The 21,683-nt window shown below is 43.4% G+C and overlaps 1 protein-coding gene across 1 annotated transcript; it reads right to left on the reverse strand.

Annotated features, from left to right (window-relative positions):
- Positions 1 to 344: 344 nt before the first annotated feature.
- Positions 345 to 10,612, reverse strand: OAT (ornithine aminotransferase). The gene is made up of 10 exons (XM_030950940.1): positions 10,512 to 10,612; positions 7,196 to 7,422; positions 6,484 to 6,708; positions 6,262 to 6,357; positions 5,562 to 5,689; positions 4,142 to 4,264; positions 3,353 to 3,481; positions 2,586 to 2,699; positions 1,665 to 1,809; positions 345 to 749 (listed from the first exon to the last, which is right to left on the reverse strand). The coding sequence occupies exons 2-10, from the start codon at positions 7,392 to 7,394 to the stop codon at positions 589 to 591; spliced, it is 1,320 nt and encodes a 439-aa protein (XP_030806800.1). The 5' UTR covers positions 7,395 to 7,422; positions 10,512 to 10,612; the 3' UTR covers positions 345 to 588.
- Positions 10,613 to 21,683: the final 11,071 nt, after the last annotated feature.

Consider the following 21,683-nt stretch of genomic DNA (forward strand, 5'->3'; position numbering starts at 1 on the left):
AACAGCATCTCTTGTCATACAATCAAAATATTGTACACACAGAACACAGCTCGATGCTTCTCAAGTCCACCAGCATAACACCCAGTTTGTCAAACCTTCAGCATTAGAAATTTTTTTCAAGCTGCACATGAAAAACAGAAATTCACCCACAATGATAAGTGCTTCCATCCTACAGACATCTTGCTGAGAGGCAAAAATTGCCAAATGCCATGTTTTGGAGAGTGATATGAGAGTGCACAGCAACCTAAAATATATATATATATATATATATAAATCACACTTTAAACTCTGGGCAAGACTTAAAACAATTAAGCAGATTTCTATAGGTATCTCCCTCAAATACTCCAACTTAGTTATTCAGTATGTACAGAACTTTATTTCCAAGTATTTAAAGACTGGAAAGTCTTTAAAATCATTCTGTATTTTCTACAGAGCTATTATAATTTAAAGATACAGCTATGTTTTAATAGTCAAGTCCTCTTAGATAAAAGGAATGAGAGATGCTTGCTTCAAGAGCAGGCCTTCATCACGCACATTTGAACACACTCCGTTGGACCAGTCAGCAGCCAGGCTGTAAGAGCCATGTTTTCAGAAGGACAGGATGGTCTTGTGGATGATTTCGATGGACTCTCTGATCTCATCCTCCTTGATGACGAGGGGCGGGGCCAGGCGGATGATGTCGCCGTGCGTGGGCTTGGCCAGGAGCCCGTTGTCGCGGAGCCGCAGACACACCTTCCAGGCATCGTAGTCTGCAACGGGAGGGAGAGAGGGAGGGAGGGAGAACATCAGCAGGACATTGAGGATGTTCCCAGCACAGCAGAGGAGGTGTCACACCTGCAGCACCTGGTGCTGTGTGCCAGCTGGCAGAGGGGTGATGTTGGGTGCTCACAAAGGAGAGGTCACTCTCTGGAATCTGCACAGAGTGACACTGCTCCAGAGATGTCCTTTGCCTCAGCACACAGAGTTCTGCTCCTTCACAGCTCAGTGCTTGTCTGGCACTCAGTTAGATTTTTAAAATAAATTTTAAAAGGGGAAGCATGTGAGGAGGAGGTAAGGGAACATGTGGACAGGATTTCAGATAAGGTTATGTTTATGTAATCTGGGTTTCAGCACATCATTGTGGAAAATGACACCACCTTCCTGCAGCACTTTATCCCTTGATCAAGCACCTTGATATTCAGATTTCTGACATAATTCAATATTAGTCTGATATAATTTCTCCCTAGAAACTTGCTCTCCATCATTAACTTTTTTCTTCTTTGTACCCTCCTGTATTCATTGTACTCTTCAAACTCTTCTGAAAACAACTAATCCCAGCCCATGCTCCCATAATCTGGCAGGAACTGGTGTTCCAGCTGTAGACAGTTTTTTCCCAAAGAGAAGAGATAAAGGTATTTGTTGGGAGGCAGATTCACCATCAGGTTTAAACATTATCAAATCATAAAAGAGTTCAAATAATTTAAAAACAACCATTCAGCCTTTCTTGATTAAAAACCCCTATTTTTAACAGCACACAGTAACTTAAATTAATTTTCAGTGGTACTACAGTACTATAGCCATGTTCTGAACACAAACATCATGTCTCCATGCCATCCCCTACCTACAATTTAAGTTGAAAAATACTTCTCCATGCTGTGTTTGTGCAGTTGGTTTTATTTCCTCACCTTTGGTTTCCCGAATTACGATTGCATTCAAGAGCCCTTTTCCTCTTACAGCAGTCACAATATTAGATGGAGTCTTCATGAGCTCACTTCTTAGCAGATTGCCCATTATTTCTGCATTTTTTGCCAGATTTTCTTCTTCAATTACCTAAAGAGAAGTCAGATCTACAATCAGCTGAAGGGCACTGCATTTGTTTTGTTTACCATGGGGCAGGATAGGTAATGACACTGAACCTGCTGATTCACAAAAGCTGTTGCAGCCACAGTGTCCCTGCACAGGCTGCAAGTCCCAGCAGGATTATATTAAGCCTTTTCTCATTCATGTGTACAAGAAACAATAATGTCTTTGAAATTTTATTTTAAATAAAGTGCTCTTTGTTTGCTGTTATTTGCAAGTAAACAGCAAACCTCTGAAGGCTCTGAATCTCTCCAAGTCTGAGTACTGGGTAGTGATGAGGTTTTCTGTGTGACCTGCATCAATGTAGTCAATTAAGCAACCACAGAATAATTGAGTTGTACCTTCTGGACAGGACATTGTAGTTTCCATTTGAGATCCATACCTGTTCTCAAGCTCACAGAGCAGCAGCTTCTGCTGATATAGTAAAATAAGCCAATTTCAAAATGCCTTCCTGAAATTAATGAAGGTATTTGGCCAAATTTACATAATTGCCTTGAAACTTCCTCTAGATGAACTTTATTTTGACATTTAAGACCTTAAGATCATAAGAACACAGGAAGCAGGCCACATTTCCAGTAAAAAAATTAAAATTTGTTTTATGATCTACAGATACCCTCTACCAATTTTCCATACTTATTTAAAGCTAGATTTCTACTGATAGCATGAAAAATAACACCATTTATTTAAGCAAAGATCACGAGACCCTTTTTAATTTGGATTCCAGATCTCTATCCCCCCACACAAACCTCCAGTGCTGCCATTGCCACACGGCAAGCTAATGGATTTCCTCCATACGTGGATCCGTGTTCACCAGGTTTAATGGTCAGCATAACTTCATCATCACACAGCACTGCTGAGACCTAAAATGAGAAGGACAGCAAACTCACATACTTACAACAGGAAACTTTAATATATCTAAAGCAAACCTTCCCTCAAAACTCAGGAAGTTTTCAGCCTATGGTGATAAATTACATTTACATTCCCAGCAGAACAGCAGATCTGACAATCCCATAATTAATCCCTTAAATACACTTAGCTATAGTGGTAACACAACTTTCAATCCCAGTGAGGGGAATTTCTCCAAACTGAATATTATTTCAAGAGTTTAAGCTTCAATACTTGGTTTAACAACTCAGAAATCCTGTCAGTTGGCCAAAATAGTTCAAGGCATTGTAATTTCCAGCCTAATCAGCAGGAATTTAAGTCACTCCAAGAGGATAAAATCAGCCATGCAGGCATGCCAGACAAATGAAATAATGCCAGTTGTTCAGCTATAAAGGTAGTATTTGGTATTCCATTATTTTATTATGTCTCTCTCAAGCTGGACTGTCTGGTCATAAATCATAGTTAGTCTTGCAAACAACAATTTCCAAGTACAACAAACATCAGATTTATTGTTCTTCCAACTGGCAGATTTTCAGTGTTGATGACTAAGAAAAAAAAAAAGATTATTCAACAAATGTTTGGGTAATTTTATGTTACTTTAAATTATTGGTATTTCTTTAGTACTCACAGGGTATAAGCCACCAGAAAGGGCCTTTCCAAGAAGAATTATATCAGGTCTCACATTTTCATGGTCAACAGCCAGCATTTTCCCTGTTCTGGCTAAACCAGTCTGTATTTCATCAGCAATAAACAGAACCTTTAAAGAGAAGAAAAATCCAAACAGAACAGGGAATTACTTTCACTGGCATTCCTAAACCAATCCTAATACAATTTTTTCAGGTATCACAGCAGTAATGAAGACAATTTAATTAATAATATGTCAATGTCTTTCTTTGAAAATATGAAAATAATTATGACTAGCACTTACAAATTAGGAATCTGAATTCTACTGGAACAGAGAGACCACTGATTTTAAAATCAGAGATCACTGATAACCATTTTCCTCAGTGTTTCATTCAGTGACCCATTATTGTTACTGATTCTTGGCAGCAGTTATGCACATCAGCAACAAAGGTCTTGGATAGCCATGGTAATTGGAAACTCATAATGTGGAAAAGAAATTAGAAGTTAAATGAATATAAAATAAATCTAGTTGAAGAATATTAATTAGAAACTTAAATCAGTGACAATAGTAAGAAATAGTGAAAAATGTGCACTGCTAAGAAGTACTCTTTAGTGAGATATTGCCCGAAAACACAAGAGGTATCTCTTCATTATTCCACTGAAAGAAGAGGGAATTATTAAATTGCATATAAAGTTGTACACCTTGCATAGAAGGGTGACCTTACAAGTTACACCAGTAAACACAGTGTGTACTGTTAAGTGTTTAATGTCTGATGTTACAGTGAATTCTCACATTGTGCTTTGTGCAGAGGTCCCTCACTCCTGTGAGATAGCCTTTGTCAGGAACAATCACACCTGCTTCCCCTTGAATTGGCTCCACCATGAAAGCTGCCACGTTGGGGTCTTGAAGGGCCCGCTGCAACATTGGGCACAGGGAGAGGAGAGACAAAAAGAAAAAGCTTTTAGTCTGGTCAAATACAGAAAATACATGTAACAGAACCTGATCTAACCCTAGTGTTCTTCCTCAAAGGATGAGAGCAGCATTGCTGTCAGGCAGCTCTCTCTGAATGCCACTTCAGTTCCAAAGCTGTGTCACCATTGGCAGTGTGAAATCAGCTGCTGTGCTGGCTTGGGAAGTACAAACCTTGCAAACTGCAAATCCAGCTTTAAACTGCAAAGCAGTTTATCAGATCATTTCATAAATCACCTCAGAAATATCTTCAGTTTCATATTGCCCCATACAATACAAACAATTGCTCAACTCTTCCCTTAAACAAAAAAAAAAGAATTGAGCCCCTCCAGACAATTTTACCTTAAAGCAAAGTCCACAGGTTCATTCTGCAGTATCAAGTTCAAAAAGGTTTAGAAGTCCACGAGGCACAAGAGATCTAATGACTCCCAGCATGAACTTACTACAGCTTTATTCAGCTTTGCCCCATGAGCAGAGTGAATTCAGCTCTAATGAAGGCATTAAATACTTGCAGGCCTTTCACCATGGGCAGCCTGCTGTAGGTTCAGACCTGAACAAGCCTTTCCACACTGCAGCTGCAGCCCACTGAGAGACCTTTGTGTCCCCTAAGCCAAGTCCAAGGAGAAAAGCAGCTCTGTCCTATAATCCCTCAATCTCCAAAGCCCACTCACTTGTATGAAGCAGACACAACAGGTACAGAGGTTTTTACTCACAGGTACCTAATCAAGGTCACCCCTTCCCTGGTGCTTAACAGGATTAACCTCAGAAAACACAGGGAAATACTGGGAATCACTGGCATTTCAGGAGCTTGTGAAAGTGAAACAGCAGCCTGGCATGGTTTTAAGGATGCTGTGAAACTGGAAATGAATATTTGCAACTGCAGTGAATTCTAGTGATAGAATCACAGGATGGTTTGGGTGGGAAGGGACCTTAAAGCTCATCCCATCCCACTTCTTGCCATGGGCAGGGACATTTCCACTAGACCAGGTGGCTGGGAAATTAAACAGATCATGTAGTTTTTCTTTCACATCCTAAAGCTTAACTGAAAATCAAAACCAAAGCAGAATTTACCCACATTTCCTATCCACAGTTATAACAAACACATTCCTTATATACATCTACTTACAAATATCTTAATGTCAAAGCACATGTTTCAAAGTACAACTATCTGATCTTCCTTGCTATTTACCAAAGAGATATTGTAAAATGATTCCATATAAAAGAACAAAAAATTGTCAAATACCTCAAGAGCTGGTAGATCATTGTATGGGATCAGTTCAAATCCCGGCATGAAGGGCCCAAAGCCATCATAGCTGGATGGGTCAGTAGAACTGGAGATGGCAGACATTGTCCTGCCCCAGAAGTTGCCAGCTGGAAAAAAAAGGGGGAAATTGGTACAAAACTGACCAAGAGCCAGAACACTTTAAAGAACATCTCACTTGCCACTTGTAGATGCATTTTAAGGGTTATCTAACAAGATATTAGCATCCCCCCTCCTAATTGTTAGCATTTTGCATTGGTGCCATAAATACACTCTGCTGCTATATCAAAAACGAAAAGAAAATTACACTCTAAGACCTGACAACTATACAAAATAATTTCCTTAAGTTTTGTTAGTAGTCTGGAAAATTGAAAATAACTCTGATAATGCCAGTTTCTGGAAGACCTGGAAAATACAGGACAAAAGCCGTGGCGGGTGAAGCCAAGAGGGCATCTTAACCCTACTGAGCAATCTGGGAGAGGTGTGGCACCAATCTGAGGAATTAACCCACAAAAAAGTTATGCAGGAACAACAACTCCGGAATAAAAAGTACTGCACTTTAAGTGATTAAAAGAGCATGGAGGACTGGATGTTCTTTCTTTCCCTGTGACTTCAGGCTGCCTCCCAGTAACCCAGTGTCCAGATCCTCAAGTCCTCAACTCATAACACACACTTAACATACCTGCAAAAATGATTTTAGCTTTGTATTTTGGAATTCCTTTCACAGTGTAGGCCCATTTCCGAGCCAGTTTGCAGGCAGTTTCTCCAGCTTCCACTCCTAAAACATAAAGCAGCACCATTATCACTCTTGTACATGACACAGGCCATCAGTGCAGTAGAAAATGTTACACAAACAATGAATCTCAGAGACAAGAACTGAAATGGCAACAAAATATTTCTTTACCTGTGTTCATTGGAAGAACTTTGTTGTAATTGAACATTTTGGTGACCAGCTCCTCATATTCCCCAAGGACGTCGTTGTAGAATGCTCTGGATGTCAGGGTCAGTTTTTCAGACTGGGATTTCAGAGCATCCACAATCTTTGGGTGACAGTGGCCTTGGTTGACTGCACTGTAAGCACTCAGAAAGTCAAAATACTTCCTACCTTCAACATCCCACACGTAAACACCTGGAAAAACAAACCTGTGGTCAGCACACAAAATAAAAGAAGACACAAGACCAAAAAAGGCTCCTCAAACACAATTAAAGACCAGAGTAAATTTAAATTAAGTGATAATATATGAACAGTCCACAAGGATTTAGATAGGGTTCCAAAGCACATTTTCCTGCTCACATTAACATTAAACCTCTCCACACAAAGTAACGGAATAAATTAAGTTGCTTAAAAATTTTCTTGCTGAGTTATTCTGGAAATTATCAACCCTTTGAATCATTTTAGAGACACCACAATTTTTTCAGGTGCCCTTATGCATAATGATCCAGCTCTCTAATCAACAATTTGCTGACTTTATTTCATCAATTATCTTAATCCTACCCAAAAAAAAATCCAACAAAGATTCAGAAATCAATCAGATCAAAATCACTCTGCCATGTTCTCATTCATCTCCACAGACATACAACACCTGCAACCTCCAGGAAAAACCTAAATAAAATACCTTTTCCTCTTTCCAGAGCAACAGGCAGTGGGTGATAGTTGTGAGCACCATATTTGGCCTCACGTTCAAAGATTAAATCTGAGGAGAGAGGCCTCTGAATGGTTTTTTTGGGAGCAACTGAGGTAGCAGAGCTCAGTGAGGAATGAAGACCTCGGCAGAGAACAGCGAGGTGCTGGCAGCGGGTCAGCTTGGAAAGCATGATGGCCTTCAGGAATTCTGATGCAGGTCTGGAGGGGAAAAAAATAAAGAAAGTTAATAATTAGCACTAAGAACTCTTCAGAAGAAATGTCTGACACGATTGAAGTGGTTTTACTGCCAGGATTACAGGTTCCACAACTATTTTGCAATTCAGCCAAGAAAGCTTATATGAAGTATAAATTAACGTGGGATTAACATCAAACAATTCATTTTTTCTATTCTCTACACTTACAGAAACAGAAAGAATAAACTAAACTGTGTGACTCAGCAAGTCTGTGAACTAGTTACATCATTTTTCCTGTAAGTGTTCCTTTTTCACTGCCCCTTAAATTCTGATTTACTAATATAAACTACAGGAAGAAAGTTAAGCTCATCACATTTCTTGTTCTATTGAAATGCCCATTTTCTACTAGATTTTCATCAGACAAATCATGTCACAAACTGGTATTGGCTATCCCTGGAAGTGTCCAAGGCCAGGTTGGATGGGGATATGGAAGGTGTCCCTGCCCATGGCACTGGATGAGCTTTAAGGTCCCTTCCAACCCAAACCGTTCTGGGATTCTATGATCAAAAAATAGATGTAAAGTAAGAATATGTCAGATATTAATGATCATTAGAGCACTCTTATTTTCCCAGCAACTTCCCCTGAATACATAACCTTGTATTTTCACCATTTAGGGATAGCCTGAGGGTAGGATTTCATGAGGAAAATGCACTTTGATTTCTTCTCCGTGCCTCCACCTCAGTCAATATAAAGATACTTCACAGAGAAGAGGATGTGAGCTGGCACTTGAAAAGCTGTTTGAGGAAGCTCTTCCCACAGCAGGGAACAGCAGAGAGCCAAGAGTTCCCAAAGCTCAGGGTTCTGGTCTCACAGAAGAACATCCCACTGACAAACTGGCAAAAGGTTTAATCCCCAGAGCAGGATCACAGATCACAACAAGTGCTCTGCTTATCAAATGCAGCCTCCCTGCGACACTGCACAGCAGAGTGAAGAGCTGAGCAGCCTGGACACTGCTGCACCACCCAGCAGAGGCAGACTGCAAAACCTCCCCTAAATACCAACAGCAGGATGCAAGCATGGCTTACACAAGGGCGCTGTTATTTCAGGCTGCTTGCAGAAGACAGCAGTAGTAAGTCATGGATTTATCCCTAATTTACTTTGGAAAAAAACACACCCTGAATGTGCTGCCTTGAACAGAGAGGCATTTCTTTCAGCAGACTCCCCAGGTATTATATTTCTGCTCCTCAGTTCTAACCAAAGCCAGAAGACTTTTCTCCATCTACCAAAATCCAAGTGTTGAGGAAGAGTCGGTATTCTCCATTCCAGCAAGAGATGAATGCTGCACAACTCTGGGCATGTCTCCAGCTGTTAAAGATTAGCCCTTTGTGTTAATACTTTTCAAGGTTATTATTCAAGGATCTTGCAAACAAAAAAGACAAATACTTCTCTGTGCAAGAAAAAAATCTAATGACTCAAAATTTCAACCTGCTCAAGCCCTAAAATGTAATTGGTCTGTGACATCCTGGCCCCTGGAACACCTCCATGGCAGAGCAGCTAATCCTATCACAAGCTTCTGGATTTTGGAGATTTTCCAGACATTCTTGAAATGAAAGGTACAAAAAAGTTAAACTCTTATCTGCCCTGTATCAGAGGTACCTCTCTGCATGAAGGATCACAGATCCCCAGTTTGAGGTTCTTGCTTTTCTTCTTGCATATTGGAAAATATTAATCAGATTTTTTTAAAGGGCTTTTTCCTCCATGAAGGGAATTGCCCTGCACACTGTGCTAGTAAGGCCACATCACTTTAGCCAAGTGTGGAAGATTACATGGAGAAGAGCTGAGTAAAACTGAGAATTACAGATGAATCTGGAGTTAAAAGGAGAGGGAAAATTTGGGGTTGATGATCAGCAGGACAAGGTGAACAGAAATTTCACGAAAGAGGAGGGGCATAATAAGGAGAAAAACCCAAGCAAACAAAATGAAATAAAATCAAACTCATTACCAAGAGTGAGAAATATGATCGTGCACTGGAGCAGGCAGTACAGGAATCAGGAAACCAGGAAATTACACCAACTGGAAGAAGTCTTGCATCAGAACAGAAAACCACTCAAAACACAGCTGTAAAACACTTGAACAGCTTTGCTCAGCTATTGAGCAAGATTATCCAGACAGGATCCTGCAGACTGCACAGGTAAATTGAATGGTTGTATGAACCTGACACTGAAAAACACCCCAAGGTAAAGGGGGGATGTTGTCAAACATGAAAACACTCAGGTTCATGTTGATAGAGCAGAGAGGAATTGGTGTCAGGCTGCAGCCTCTACCAGCTGAGACAAAGGGGTGAACCCTCAAGGGGACAAGCAGGGGGGACATCAGAGTGGACATGCCGAGCTGCCTGTGCAGACCAGCCCCACAGCAGGAACAGCTCAGGACCTAGGCTGGCAGACAAGAACTGCAGAGTCACTGAGGCTGGAAAAGACCTCTGAGACCATTGAGTCCAACCTGTGCCTGATCCCCACCTTGTCCCCAGCCCAGAGCACTGAGGGCCACATCCAGCCCTTCCTTGGACACCTCCAGGGATGGGCACTCCAAACCTCCCTGGGCTGCCCCTTCTAATGTCCAATCACCCTTCCAGGGAAGAATTTCTTCCTGATGTCCAACCTGAACCTCCTCTGGCACAGCTTGAGCCCATTTCCTCTCATCCTGTCATTGTCACCTGAGAGAAGAGCCCGATCCCTGCCTGGCTACAGTCCCCTTTCAGAGAGTTATAGAAAGGATAAAGTCCCCTCTGAGCCTTCTTTTCTCCAGCAAAACAAATGGAAAAAAAATAATAAAAATAAGGAAAAGCAATAAACCCAGCGGCGAAATACCAGATCCCGCTGGCCACCTCCCCGAAGGCTACGGTCAAAGACAATGCAGAGGCAGGGATGTGGCATCGCGGAGCGGGGCTGGCACAGGCACAGACGCGGGGAGGGACTGTCACCTCCCCCGCTCCCCGCGCAGTGACAGCGCTCCCGGGGCCTTGCCGACGGGGCCGGCTGCGGCGGGAGAGAACGGGGCTACGGTGGCCCGGAGAGAGGCAGAGATGGCCCCCGAGGGCCGGACGGGCCGTACCTGGTGCTGCTGGAGGTGCCGGAGGTGCTGCCGGTGCCGGGGCCCGCGGATGAGAGGCGGATGCGGCCGCGGGCCACTGTCACCGCTCCTCGCTCCGCCTCTCCCGCGGGACGTCACTAAAATCGCGCCCGCCGATTGGCTATCGGGGCTGATTGGCAGCTGCCGCCCCCGCGCTGCGGCGCCTCCCCTTGGCGCGTGGGCTCCCCATTGGCGGGTGCGCGCGAGCCAGGGCCCCGCCTACCCCCGGCCCTCAGGGGCGGTGCCCCCGGCCCTCAGAGCGAGGGCTCCGTTATTCCTTCCCTCACCTCCTTCCCCTGTCCCTCACACCGGCACTCCGGCCCTCAGCGAGCGCTCCGGCCCTCGGACCAGGTTCACTTTTCCTCAGACTGAGGGCTCCGGCCCTCGGACCGGCTGATCCCGTCCCCCCTTCCCTCACCACCTTCCCTGATCCCTCACAACGGCATCCCCGTCCCTCAAACTGAGGACTCGTCTCCGCTCTGTCGAATTAGCCTTGAGCGCAATCTTTGTAGCCAGAGAACCCCCCACATGGACCCCCTCCGCCCCCGCGCCCTCCCGCCGCTGTCACCGCTCATCCGCACTTGTGCCCTGGAGGAAGTCGCTGTAGAAAAGGGCGAGCACTGACGAAAAAATTGAGAGGAATTGGGAAAACATTCCTGGGAATAGGAAGTGTGTGGGATGGTGGTGGTACCTCCGCTGGTGGCTGCAGGTTTCCCAGGGATGTGATGACAGGTGCTCTGTGTGTGCTCAACTCTGACCTTTCTCTTCCCGAGAGATGAACATGAGCTTTTTCCCAATCTTTTAATACATGGCTAAAAGAAAATAATTCAAAATAACAGCCAGGGATTCACAGAGGTTGCTAAGGAATTGCTCATGGAGCTCCTCTGCCAGATGTTTTTTCCTACACCAGCATCCTCCCCAGTCTGTCACGGTCCATCCATTGTCCCCATGCCCTGCCCTTCTCCGCATGGAAGGGCATTGATGGAGCGCCGAACTTCAGGCTCTGCTGCCTTGGGAGAGAGGGAGGGAACGTGGGGGGAGTGAGGTCCAGGAGGGCCCGGTGTGCTCTGAGCTGGAGCTTTGAGCTGGGACCAGCAGGTGAGCAGGGGCAGGCTGGAACAAGCCAGCGCAACCCTGACCTTTCCCCAGGCTAAATTACACCTGGAGAGCATTTTGTAATCAGAAGATCTGGGTGTTTAAGGGGAACTGTGAGGTGTGTTTCATACGTACATTCTGGTTTTATAAAAAAAAATCATTGACTGGTTTGGGTTGGAAAGGACCTTAAAATTCATCCAGTTCCATCTGCTATCATGGGCAGGGATATCTTCCACTATCCCAGGCTGCTCCAAGCCCTGTCCAGCTTGGCCTTGGACAGTTCCAGGGATCCAGGAGCAGCCAAAGTTTCTCTGGGCACCCTGTGCCAGGGCTTCCCCACCATCACAGGGAACAATTCCTTCCCAATATCCCATCTAACCCTGCCCTCTGGCAGTGGGAAGCCATTCCCTGTGTCCTGTCCCTCCATGCCCTTGTCCTAAGAACTTCTCCAGCTCTCTTAGAGCTTCTTTAGGCGCTGGAAGGGGCTCTGAGGTCTCCTTGGAGCCTTCTCTTCTCCAGGCAGAACAATTCCAATTCTCTCAACCTTTACTCATAGGTGTTCCATCCTTGTAATCACTGCTGTGCCCTCCTCTGGGCCTGCTCTAGCACTCCGGATGGAGTAGAGTACAAGAGCAGAGTACAGAAGAAAACAAACAATATTTCACTTTTTATCGCACCTCACTAGGAAGAGCAACAAAAAACCAACCCCCAAAACAAAACAAAACAAAAAAAACCCCAACCAAACAAACAAAAAAAGCAAACCAAAAAACCCCTCAGTCTTAGCAGCGGTGACTTCTTAGTGCCTCTTGCTCTTTGCCCATAAATTGCCCTGACAAATTTATCAATGCTGGAAAACAATTTATTTCTTCCACAAAGAAAACACGATATCCTAGTTGACACACAGAGAATTTGCATAGCTTCTCCTCACTAAAGCAAGCAATTTGAAAAGATTCCTGAACCTTGTCATATCTTCTAACCAAATTGCTCAAACCTTGGATGTCAGGGAGCAGCACCGCTTATGCCTTTGGAGAACAACGCCCTCGGAGGAAATTTTCCCAATGTGCAGTCAGCCTGATGCAGCGAGGGCTGGGAGGAGAGCAGATGATGTTGAGCTCTCTATATACACACAGAGAGTAAGGCTCGATTTGCTAATATGTTTGTGTCTCCTACTAGCCCAATTCTGCCAGCAAACAGTGCCCTGCATCTGCTGCCAAAGATGAGTTCATAAAGCACCAAAAGGTTGTGCCTTAGGTGCTAAATTGCAAAATACATTTCAGAGTCATGACTGCTGAATGAATACACAGTAGTACTGTGCCCAGTTCCTTAAGTCCAGAGGCAGTTATTGTCTAGGAGCTATTGAAACCCTTTATTTCTAGTTGAAGTTATGACTTTTTGTGAAAATCCTAACATTTTAAGGCTGAAAATAAGCAATGACCTCTCTGCTTTGAGTATTACACATTGTCCCAGTTCATTCTGCCTCTCTGCTCCCACATTGGTGAGATCCCACCCGGAATTCTGCATCCAGCTTTGGGGTCTCCAGCAAGGGAAGGACAAGAACCTGCTGGAACAAGTCCAGAGGAGGCCACCAAGTTGATCAGAGGGATGGAGCAGCTCTGCTGTGAGGGGAGGCTGAGAGAATTGGGATTGTTCAGCCTGGAGAAGTTTTGGGGTGACCTGACTGAGGCCTTCCTTTAGCTCCTGAAGGGAGCTGACAAGAAAGATGGAGAGACACTTTGGGCAAGGACCTGGAGTGGCTTCCTAGTGCCAGAGAGTAGCTCTAGATTGGATATTAGGAAGAAATTCCTCCCTATGAGTGTGGTGAGGCCCCGGCACAGGGTGCCCAGAGAAGCTGTGGCTGCCCCTGGATCCCTGAAAGTGTCCAAGGCCAGGTTGGACAGGGCTTGGAGCAGCCTGGGACAGTGGAAGGTGTCCCTGCCCATGCCAGGGGAGTTTGAAAGTGGATGATCTTTAATGTCCCTTCCAACTCAAACCATGATTCTACAATCTCTGGTGTGAGGAAAAAATCACATAATTTTGTTTGTTGCCTATTCACGATTCTTAAATAGCCTTATAGGACACGGTCCAGGATTTGCAATCCATGAGATCAATGGGATTTTCCCAGGTAAGAAATGCTGGTTTAAGGTTAGATTACTTTTTACTTTGACATTTCATTAACATGGCATTTCATTAACATAGATCTGTTATCTCAATTCATGCTAATGATGTCTTCTACCTATTTAGCCACAAAAACAACATGCTGAGAGCTACATCCCTTTCGTCTTTCAGACTCAACTCAAGAGCTGCCTTTTACCTGCCTTTAAATGCTCTTATTCTTAAGCTCACCTCCAAATTGGTTTAGATTCATCCAACCATGTTCTTTTCACAATAAGCAGAAAAATATAGAAAGAACAAAACTTGTCCAAAGGATTAAGTAGCGCCCATCATATAAGAGAAATGTACATTTAAAAATGTAAAGAGTGCAAACTAAAGGCAGCCAAGATCAATTGAATCTTGGGTTCAGCTCTGCCTCATAGGGCTGGAGGCAAACTGCCCCATGAGAGGTGAATTCAGAAGCCAGACATGCAGGAAAGCAGCAGATTCCTGTCTGGAAAGTGGAGATTCAAAAACAAGCAAATAAACAAACAAGCAACCCTCAAGCAAGAAAAGGCTTGCTTGCTTTTGGATTCTGTAAGGTCTGAAAGAAGAAATAAAGACGTAATGTGGAATGCACAGATACTATATGTAAATGTGGTTTTTTTAAGCTGATATGAACTGTTTCTGAGATTTAAAAATTATAAATATGAAATAACTCTCAAACTGGAATCTGGTTAATCAAGACTTGAGAGAAAGTGCCTTCAAAGCTCTGTTTAATTTAAACCTGATCAGTTTATGTAGGATCAGTGTCATGGCTCACTTTCTTTCCTCCTTTGTTTTTGGTATTTATTATCAAGACACAGAAAATATCCACTTTTCTTCTGTAAACACTATCAAAATGGAATTTTAAACCATTCACATTATGCACAGTAGCAGCTATTACTGTAGATCTTGGAGGAATCGCTCTCAGCTAGATGAAGTATTTTATGTGAATAAAAATGGGAAAGCAGAAGCTTAATGTGTACTATTTAGTTACCTGTAGATACCTAAAAGACTCCACATGACAGTAACCAAAATATGTAAAAGAGAATCCATGAAATGTTCACATTTTACAGTAATTTGCCCTGCAGAAAAAAGGAAAACTCTGACCTACTTGAAGAAAGAGGGTTATTATATTCATTCTGCTAATCCAGAAAATACAATTTGACATGTAAGTAAACCATAAAGTTATAAGAAGGAACAAGTTAAGTCATGCCAGTTGTTAGGAGTAATTCCACAGCCCTGTCTCTGGCAGAAATGCTCATTGAAGTTGTTGGGAATTAGGCATGTGAGGAGACTGAGGAATTGCATCCCACTTATTGTGGTTGTTTAGAGGCAGAGTAAATAACAGGGAATTGTGTGTTGGTTTGGCTGCACAAGCTCAGCGTGTGCCAGGGATTCACATGCTGCTCGTGGGAGCAGCTCAAGCACTGGTGCCAAAGCAGGACTGCAGGACCCTCACTCGAATTTAACACTGTCTTAGGAACACTGCGGGAAACATCCAGCGTTCCTCAAGAGCTGATGTTTTGCCCCATGGCACCAGAGTTCAGTTCCTCAGTGGCAAGGGACAGTTCCTCACCTGTGAGCACTGGCTGGATATGGCATTCACCAAGCCAGGAGTTCAAGGTGCAAGTTCATCATTACCTAAAATCAGCACGCATCTGCAGGGCTGGCACAAGGACAGTTCCACCTCTCTTCCCACCCATAGCAAAGCCACAAGGACAGGTTTTACCCTTTCTCCTCTTGTTGAAATGCTGCTGCCACTTAGCAAAAATGAAAAATAGGCACTTTTCTGAGCCAAAGGCAGGTTTGAAGGCAAACCTCACAGTTAACATTGCTGGGGAAGTCAACCTTCAGTCCCAGTCTGACTGTGAAGGATATCAAGCTACTGGAAAGTGACCAAAGGAAGCTACGAAGATAGTGAAGGGTCTGGAGGGGAAACCATACAAGTGGGAGCTGAGGTCACTTGGTTTGTTCAGTCTGGAGAAGAAGGGACTGACGGGAGACCTCATAGCACCCTACAGCTTCCTCACGATGGGCAGAGGAGAAGTACTGACCCTGCTCTCTGTAACCAGGGATGGGAGTGAGGGAATGGCTGGGCTGTGTCAGGGGAGGTTTGCTCTGGGTGTCAGGAGAAGGTTCCCACTCCAGAGGGTGGCTGGGCCCTGAACAGGCCCCCAGGACAGTGGGCAGAGCCCCAGCCTGACAGAACTCCAGGAGCATTTGGACAATGCTCTGAGGCACAGGGTGGGATTATTGGATTGCCCATAGTGCCTTATATAGAAAAATGGCTTTCCATGGCCCATGATTGTGTTATTCTGCTTGTTTACTGATAGTAGAACTCTACAGTAGAACATATCTTGCAGGACAAGAAACCTTAGCCTTTCCTGCAGCGCAGCTAGAATATTTCGCAGTGCAGTGTGTCAGAGCAGAGCAGCAACAAATTGTAATGCATGCAAAGCAGATCTGCCTCTCAAGTCCACTTAGAGATTTCTCTTTTAGTTCATATCTTTCAAGATAGCTTGGCAAAGCATAGCACAGCCCCCTCAAAATAATGCTGTTTTATTGGATGGATGTTAGTTAACCCAGCGTAAAGCGCCACAAACAACCCTCAGAGCTGATATTCCTTTTGCAGTATCAACCTTGAGCTACAGCTCATACTTATGCTCCCTGATTTGTATGTTGGCTTATTTTACAAAGATTTCCATGATACTCTGTTAGATGACAGCATGGATAACTGAATTACAGAAACAAAAGAATTTAAATTGCTGTCTTCTCTCAGGCAGTGTTCCCCATGTTTGAACTTACACTGTCATTTTCCTCTGCAGCTCAGCAATAGCTACATCCAGAGCCTTCCACAAATGAGGTGAGATGTTTTATTTTGGTGTGAAACCTAAAGGTGAATTATAAGCTCTTTCATTTCTTGGACTTGTAATTAATTTAATGAGCCTTTCTACACACATTTCTGATGAGCATCACATTCCTTGGATATCATACTAGCAAAAAGACAAATTGGAGAGAGCTTGGGAAAAACAATATTTTTTTGGCTTTCCCAAGACAGATTAAAGGAGCTTTATAAATGGCATTTTATAGCATAAAACTCACAAATGTTAAAATAAAATCCAAGGAAAACTGGAGTGAGACTTGCTTTAAATTTCAGGTTTTCCAGTGCCTTGGATGTGACCTTGCTTCTTCCTTGAATGAGTGTATTTTGATTTGGATCCTGAGAACCTTGTGTTTCCTAACTCACAATCTTCATTCTTGGATTTTATCAGGACAATGATTTCTGGAAAACTCCTTTACATGCTCTCCTGACTTTGAAAATCTGACCCAGATGGCAGCTCTGAGAGCACACAGAAAACAAACATAAATACTTCTAACTGGGTAACAAGAATAAATACCTTGTCAATTTGGTTAATCTCGGGACTGAGCACTGAACATCTGGATATGCTTTATCTCAGGAGCTGGGAAACTTCTCAAAATTCCAGAGTGACACATCCCCACCGGCCCTGCTGTTGCAGAGTGTGACATTGCTGCCACCAGGATTGCCAACCTTGCTAAATGGTGAGCACTCAGCTCTGACCTCAGGGCTGCTCTGGTCAGACACTGGACAGGTTACATAATGCACCAGGTCAGGCTTTAACTGGACATCACTGAGGTGAAAGATCAGCAGGGTGACTGATTGCATCACCTGTCACTCGTCATTACCCAGACTTCCTGCCCTTCCCCAGTCAGGACTTTAAACAATCCTTAGATTTTTCTAGAATATTAGATAATTGAGAAAATTAAAGGTTTTCTTGATACATCTTAGGACACAGGAATTTGCTTTCCATCTGTTGTTTCAAGACAAATTCTTTCATCATAATTGTTTTCAAAAATCACACACCTTGAGATACAGAAATATGGAAAGTATAGAAAAGGAAGGAATCTTCAGAAAGACCTTGACAGAAATTGTCTACTCTTAAACTATCAAGTGCCTGTTTTAGGCACTTGATTTAAAAATTTAATTCATTCTTTGCTCTCTGCAGCTTGCCTAACAGAGCTCCCTGCCCATGACAGGGGTGTTGGAACTAGATGGTCTTTAAGGTCCTTTCCCACCCAATCTGTACTAGGACTCATCAGTTGCTCTTCTGGAGCAATTCCAGTGAAATGCAGCAAATCCTGAATTCAGCAATGCTTGTGCTTTGCAGGGTAATTCCATGGCAGGGACTGGATGATAAGGGAACCTGTCAGTCCAATTGGTACCCACAAACATCAGGGGAGGTATCAGATGTTGGGACATCATCACAGAACTGGTCTCACCTGACAGGACAAGGTTTCAACTGACCCAACTCTCAGTTTGTTGTGTCAGGTTCTTAAAGACCACAGATACAAAACCTGACAGCTTTGAAAGTTCCCATTTTGCAAAGGTGATGTAATTTCATGTATTCTCTCTTTTTTTAAATGAATGTTTATAGCATCTTTCTTTTAACAATAGCAGTTGTTTATGATCAAAGCTACTATAATAAATCAGCATGTGTGGAAAGGAGAAATATCTTTTATTTGTATTGATCTTGTACATAGATCTGGTATTACTCAAAGTGTTTTCAATCTGTCAGAGGCTGCTCAGTGGAAAAGCACTGATCTTGAATACTGCTAAAATCCCTCTGCAGTGTTGCAGCATCCCTAAGCCCCATGGAATGCCACATTTTTAATTACATTTTTCCTGTGGCATTACAAAGAACACAGAAAAAGCAATGATCAGCTTGAGAAAGAAGCCAGCTTGGGAACTCTTCAGTGTTTGAAGGGGAAAATATAAGTGAAATGGAGTTTAATATTAGGGCTACAGTAGAAAGCAGTGGTAGTGTTGCTACAGGCTGCATGAATCACAGACACCACGGAAGAGCTCCTGTAAACAACATGGTAAAGATGCCAGCTAAGAGTAACAAGCAGCTCATAAATTAGTTGTACACATCATTATCTTCCCAGAAACTTTTTCTGAGTGCACTACCAGAAATGGGGCCCACAACATGAGTTTGCCATGACAACAAAGTGCTGCAAAGATCAAGGTGACTTCAGCTGATACAGGGTCATACTGGAAAACAAAAATGGTTCAGGCCTAGTGATGCAAGAACATAATTATCAATTTTTCTTCAGGAGGATCTCACCCACCAAATATTTTGCTAGACATCTCGTCTGCCTGTGAGTTATAAATCTGCTGAAAATCAGACTTTGCCCCCATTCCTGAGAGGTGTTTGGGAGTACAGCAACACTTCTCTGGTGACTTGGTTCCTGAGTCACCAGAGAACGCTGCCATGCACCTCTCAACCTCTGCTGCCACCAGCAGGTGAGACTCGCATGCTCCACAGTGACCACAAAAATCAGTGACCACATCTCTTCTGAAGGAACTCATGTTCTGACAGAAACAGGGGGAGTAGGAGACCTTTGAGCTCTCTCTACTCCTTGTCTTGGGTCATCTCTGGCTCTCTCATGGTCCTACTTGATCTCAGTGAGGAAAAATCCACAGGTGGAAAACAGGAGTCTGTTCTTACCTCAAGAACCTGTGTGAAGGCAGCACAAATCTTATTACACATGTTCTAATAATAATGAGAGCGAGAACAAGAGAGAGATTTCCAGGAAGGAAATAGACTTTAGTTTAATTTTCCAGTCATGTATTACACAACAAATCCCATTGATTTCCTTCAAGAAAAATGCTTGGTCAATGACATGCCAATAAATATATTTTATCTTTTGTTCCTCCATTTATTTAATTTTTCATTCTATTCTTCCAACTTTGCAAACTCAACTGCATGAATTGTTGTGGATATTTTTTCTTAAGTACAGTTCTGAAATTCTGGTTAAATTGACATTTCTAACATTTCCCTAACTGTGATGTCACAGTGTGCCTCCTGTACTTGTTTCATTATCAGGTTAAATGAAGTCTGTTTCCCAAGTGAGTTTGTGGTTCTTGGACTCAGAATTGGCAGTAGTTTGGGCATTTTGACCCCCAGCTGCTGCTGCCTGCTCACTGCAGACACTGTCAGGTGCTGAATCGCAAATTGTTTGGGTTGGAAGGGGTCTTCAAGATCACCAAGTTCCAACTCCCTACCATGGGCAGAGATGCCACCCACTAGATCAGGTTGCCCAGGAATGAGAGAGGCTCCTAACTTTCCTATTCTCTCTGGATCATTTGAATTCAAGGCTCTTTTAATTTAATATAGATACATTTTTACTTTTTACACTTAGGACTTACTCGTGATTCCTTTTAACATCTATATTCAGCTGTGAGTAAAGTCAGTTTCTGTCTGTGCCTGAAAATATTGCACAAATCTTTATTCAGAATTGTTGGAGATAATGGATACTCAGTGGGGCATTTCTAGAAGTGTTACCAGTGCAAATGGCCTCATCTGGGCATTGCAAAGTTTCACTGCAATTGCTGTTCCCAGGACTGGTTGGAATAAGTGCCCAGCCACCACATCCCTAATGAGAATCATCCACACAAGCAGCCCTGCTTGACAAAACAGGGAAGGAAGGCTCTGTCCAAAGGGCTTGGAAGAATTTAGCCAAGAAAACTTTAGTGGCCTGGGATTGGAGCCACAGAATCTGCATTCCCATTGATGTGTGTCCCCCTTCCAGTGCCATGCAAAGGTGCAAGTCATGCAAAGTGGGGACCATGACTGCTACATTCTCTGGAAATAACTGTGAAACATCTTTTGGGAAGCTGGGCTAGAAGTGACCAAACAGAGTGATAGGGAAAAAGAAAGGCTAGAGCGTCTTGCATAGGAATCAATATTTCCTCTAAAGTTAATACAGTTTTGGCAAGGGTAAAATTGCTGGCAAAGCAGAGCCTTGAAAGGTTTTTGAAGAGCAAAAACCACATCTTGAAGGAAGAGACAATTTATACTATTTATTTTGACTTGTAACATGCCCTGGTTTTCTGTGATTTACACTTTTCAAGGAGAAGAAGTAACCATATGACCATAGCAGGGCACAAGCCCATCCTGTACCAGGGATGTGGGGACACTGTGGGCAACCAACCCTGTCATGCTCTGGGAACCTCTTAGAGTGACAGCAAAGTGACATCAAGACCTGGTATCTGCATGGACAGACCATCACAAGTAGGAGGCCATGAATAGTTAAGAGGATTTAGGTCTAGTTAGTCCCAACTTGAGGCAAAGATGGACTAGGCCAGCCTGCAGGAATGCCTTTCCCACCCTGTAGGGCTTGAGCTCTTAACTGCCATGAGCAGCCAGAAGTGGACACCGTTTGTCAGCAGGGGTGGGACCTGATGGCTCAGGCATTTGGGATTGCTGATTGCCTGGCCAGAAAGGCAGGCAGCTCTGGATGCACCCCAAGCGGCTAAAATGCTCTGCTCTTTTGTAACTCTAACTTAAATTAGGGTTGAAAAGTTACTTTAATTAACCTCCAAGTAAAGGCATTCACACAGCAGCCATGATGTCCAAGCCCCGTGACCTGAGGTGAACTTTGTGTTCCATTAATAGCTCTGCAAAGCACTGAGGAGACACTGGGTACCTCCTCTCGCTGTGGAAAGACAGCCTCAGGTCATTTCAGCTGGCCCAAGCTTAGGCTTATGGCTCTCACACCCTTGATCCCTGCAAAGCTGGAAGTCAGGAGGGTGACTTTGGCAAGAGAGGGTTGTCCTATCATCTCCTCACAGCCAGCCCAGAGGAGATGAGGTATCACCCTCAGTCACTGACATGCAACAGGGACCATCAAGACCCACACCAGGTGGGCAAATAGTCCACAAAGCAGACAGAGCCTCATACCAGTAAAATTAAAAGCAATTAAACAGGGAATAATTTAAAAACGCTTTTTATTTAGACCAACACAAGAGCTAGATAGGATTTATGAGCTAAGTTTTTTGGTTGGAAAGCCAGTGTGTACTTTAAAGCATAGTCAGAGACCGAGAGGATACAGTCTGGAATA

This window comes from Camarhynchus parvulus, chromosome 6, assembly GCF_901933205.1.
Source record: "Camarhynchus parvulus chromosome 6, STF_HiC, whole genome shotgun sequence".
NCBI lineage: Eukaryota > Metazoa > Chordata > Aves > Passeriformes > Thraupidae > Camarhynchus > Camarhynchus parvulus.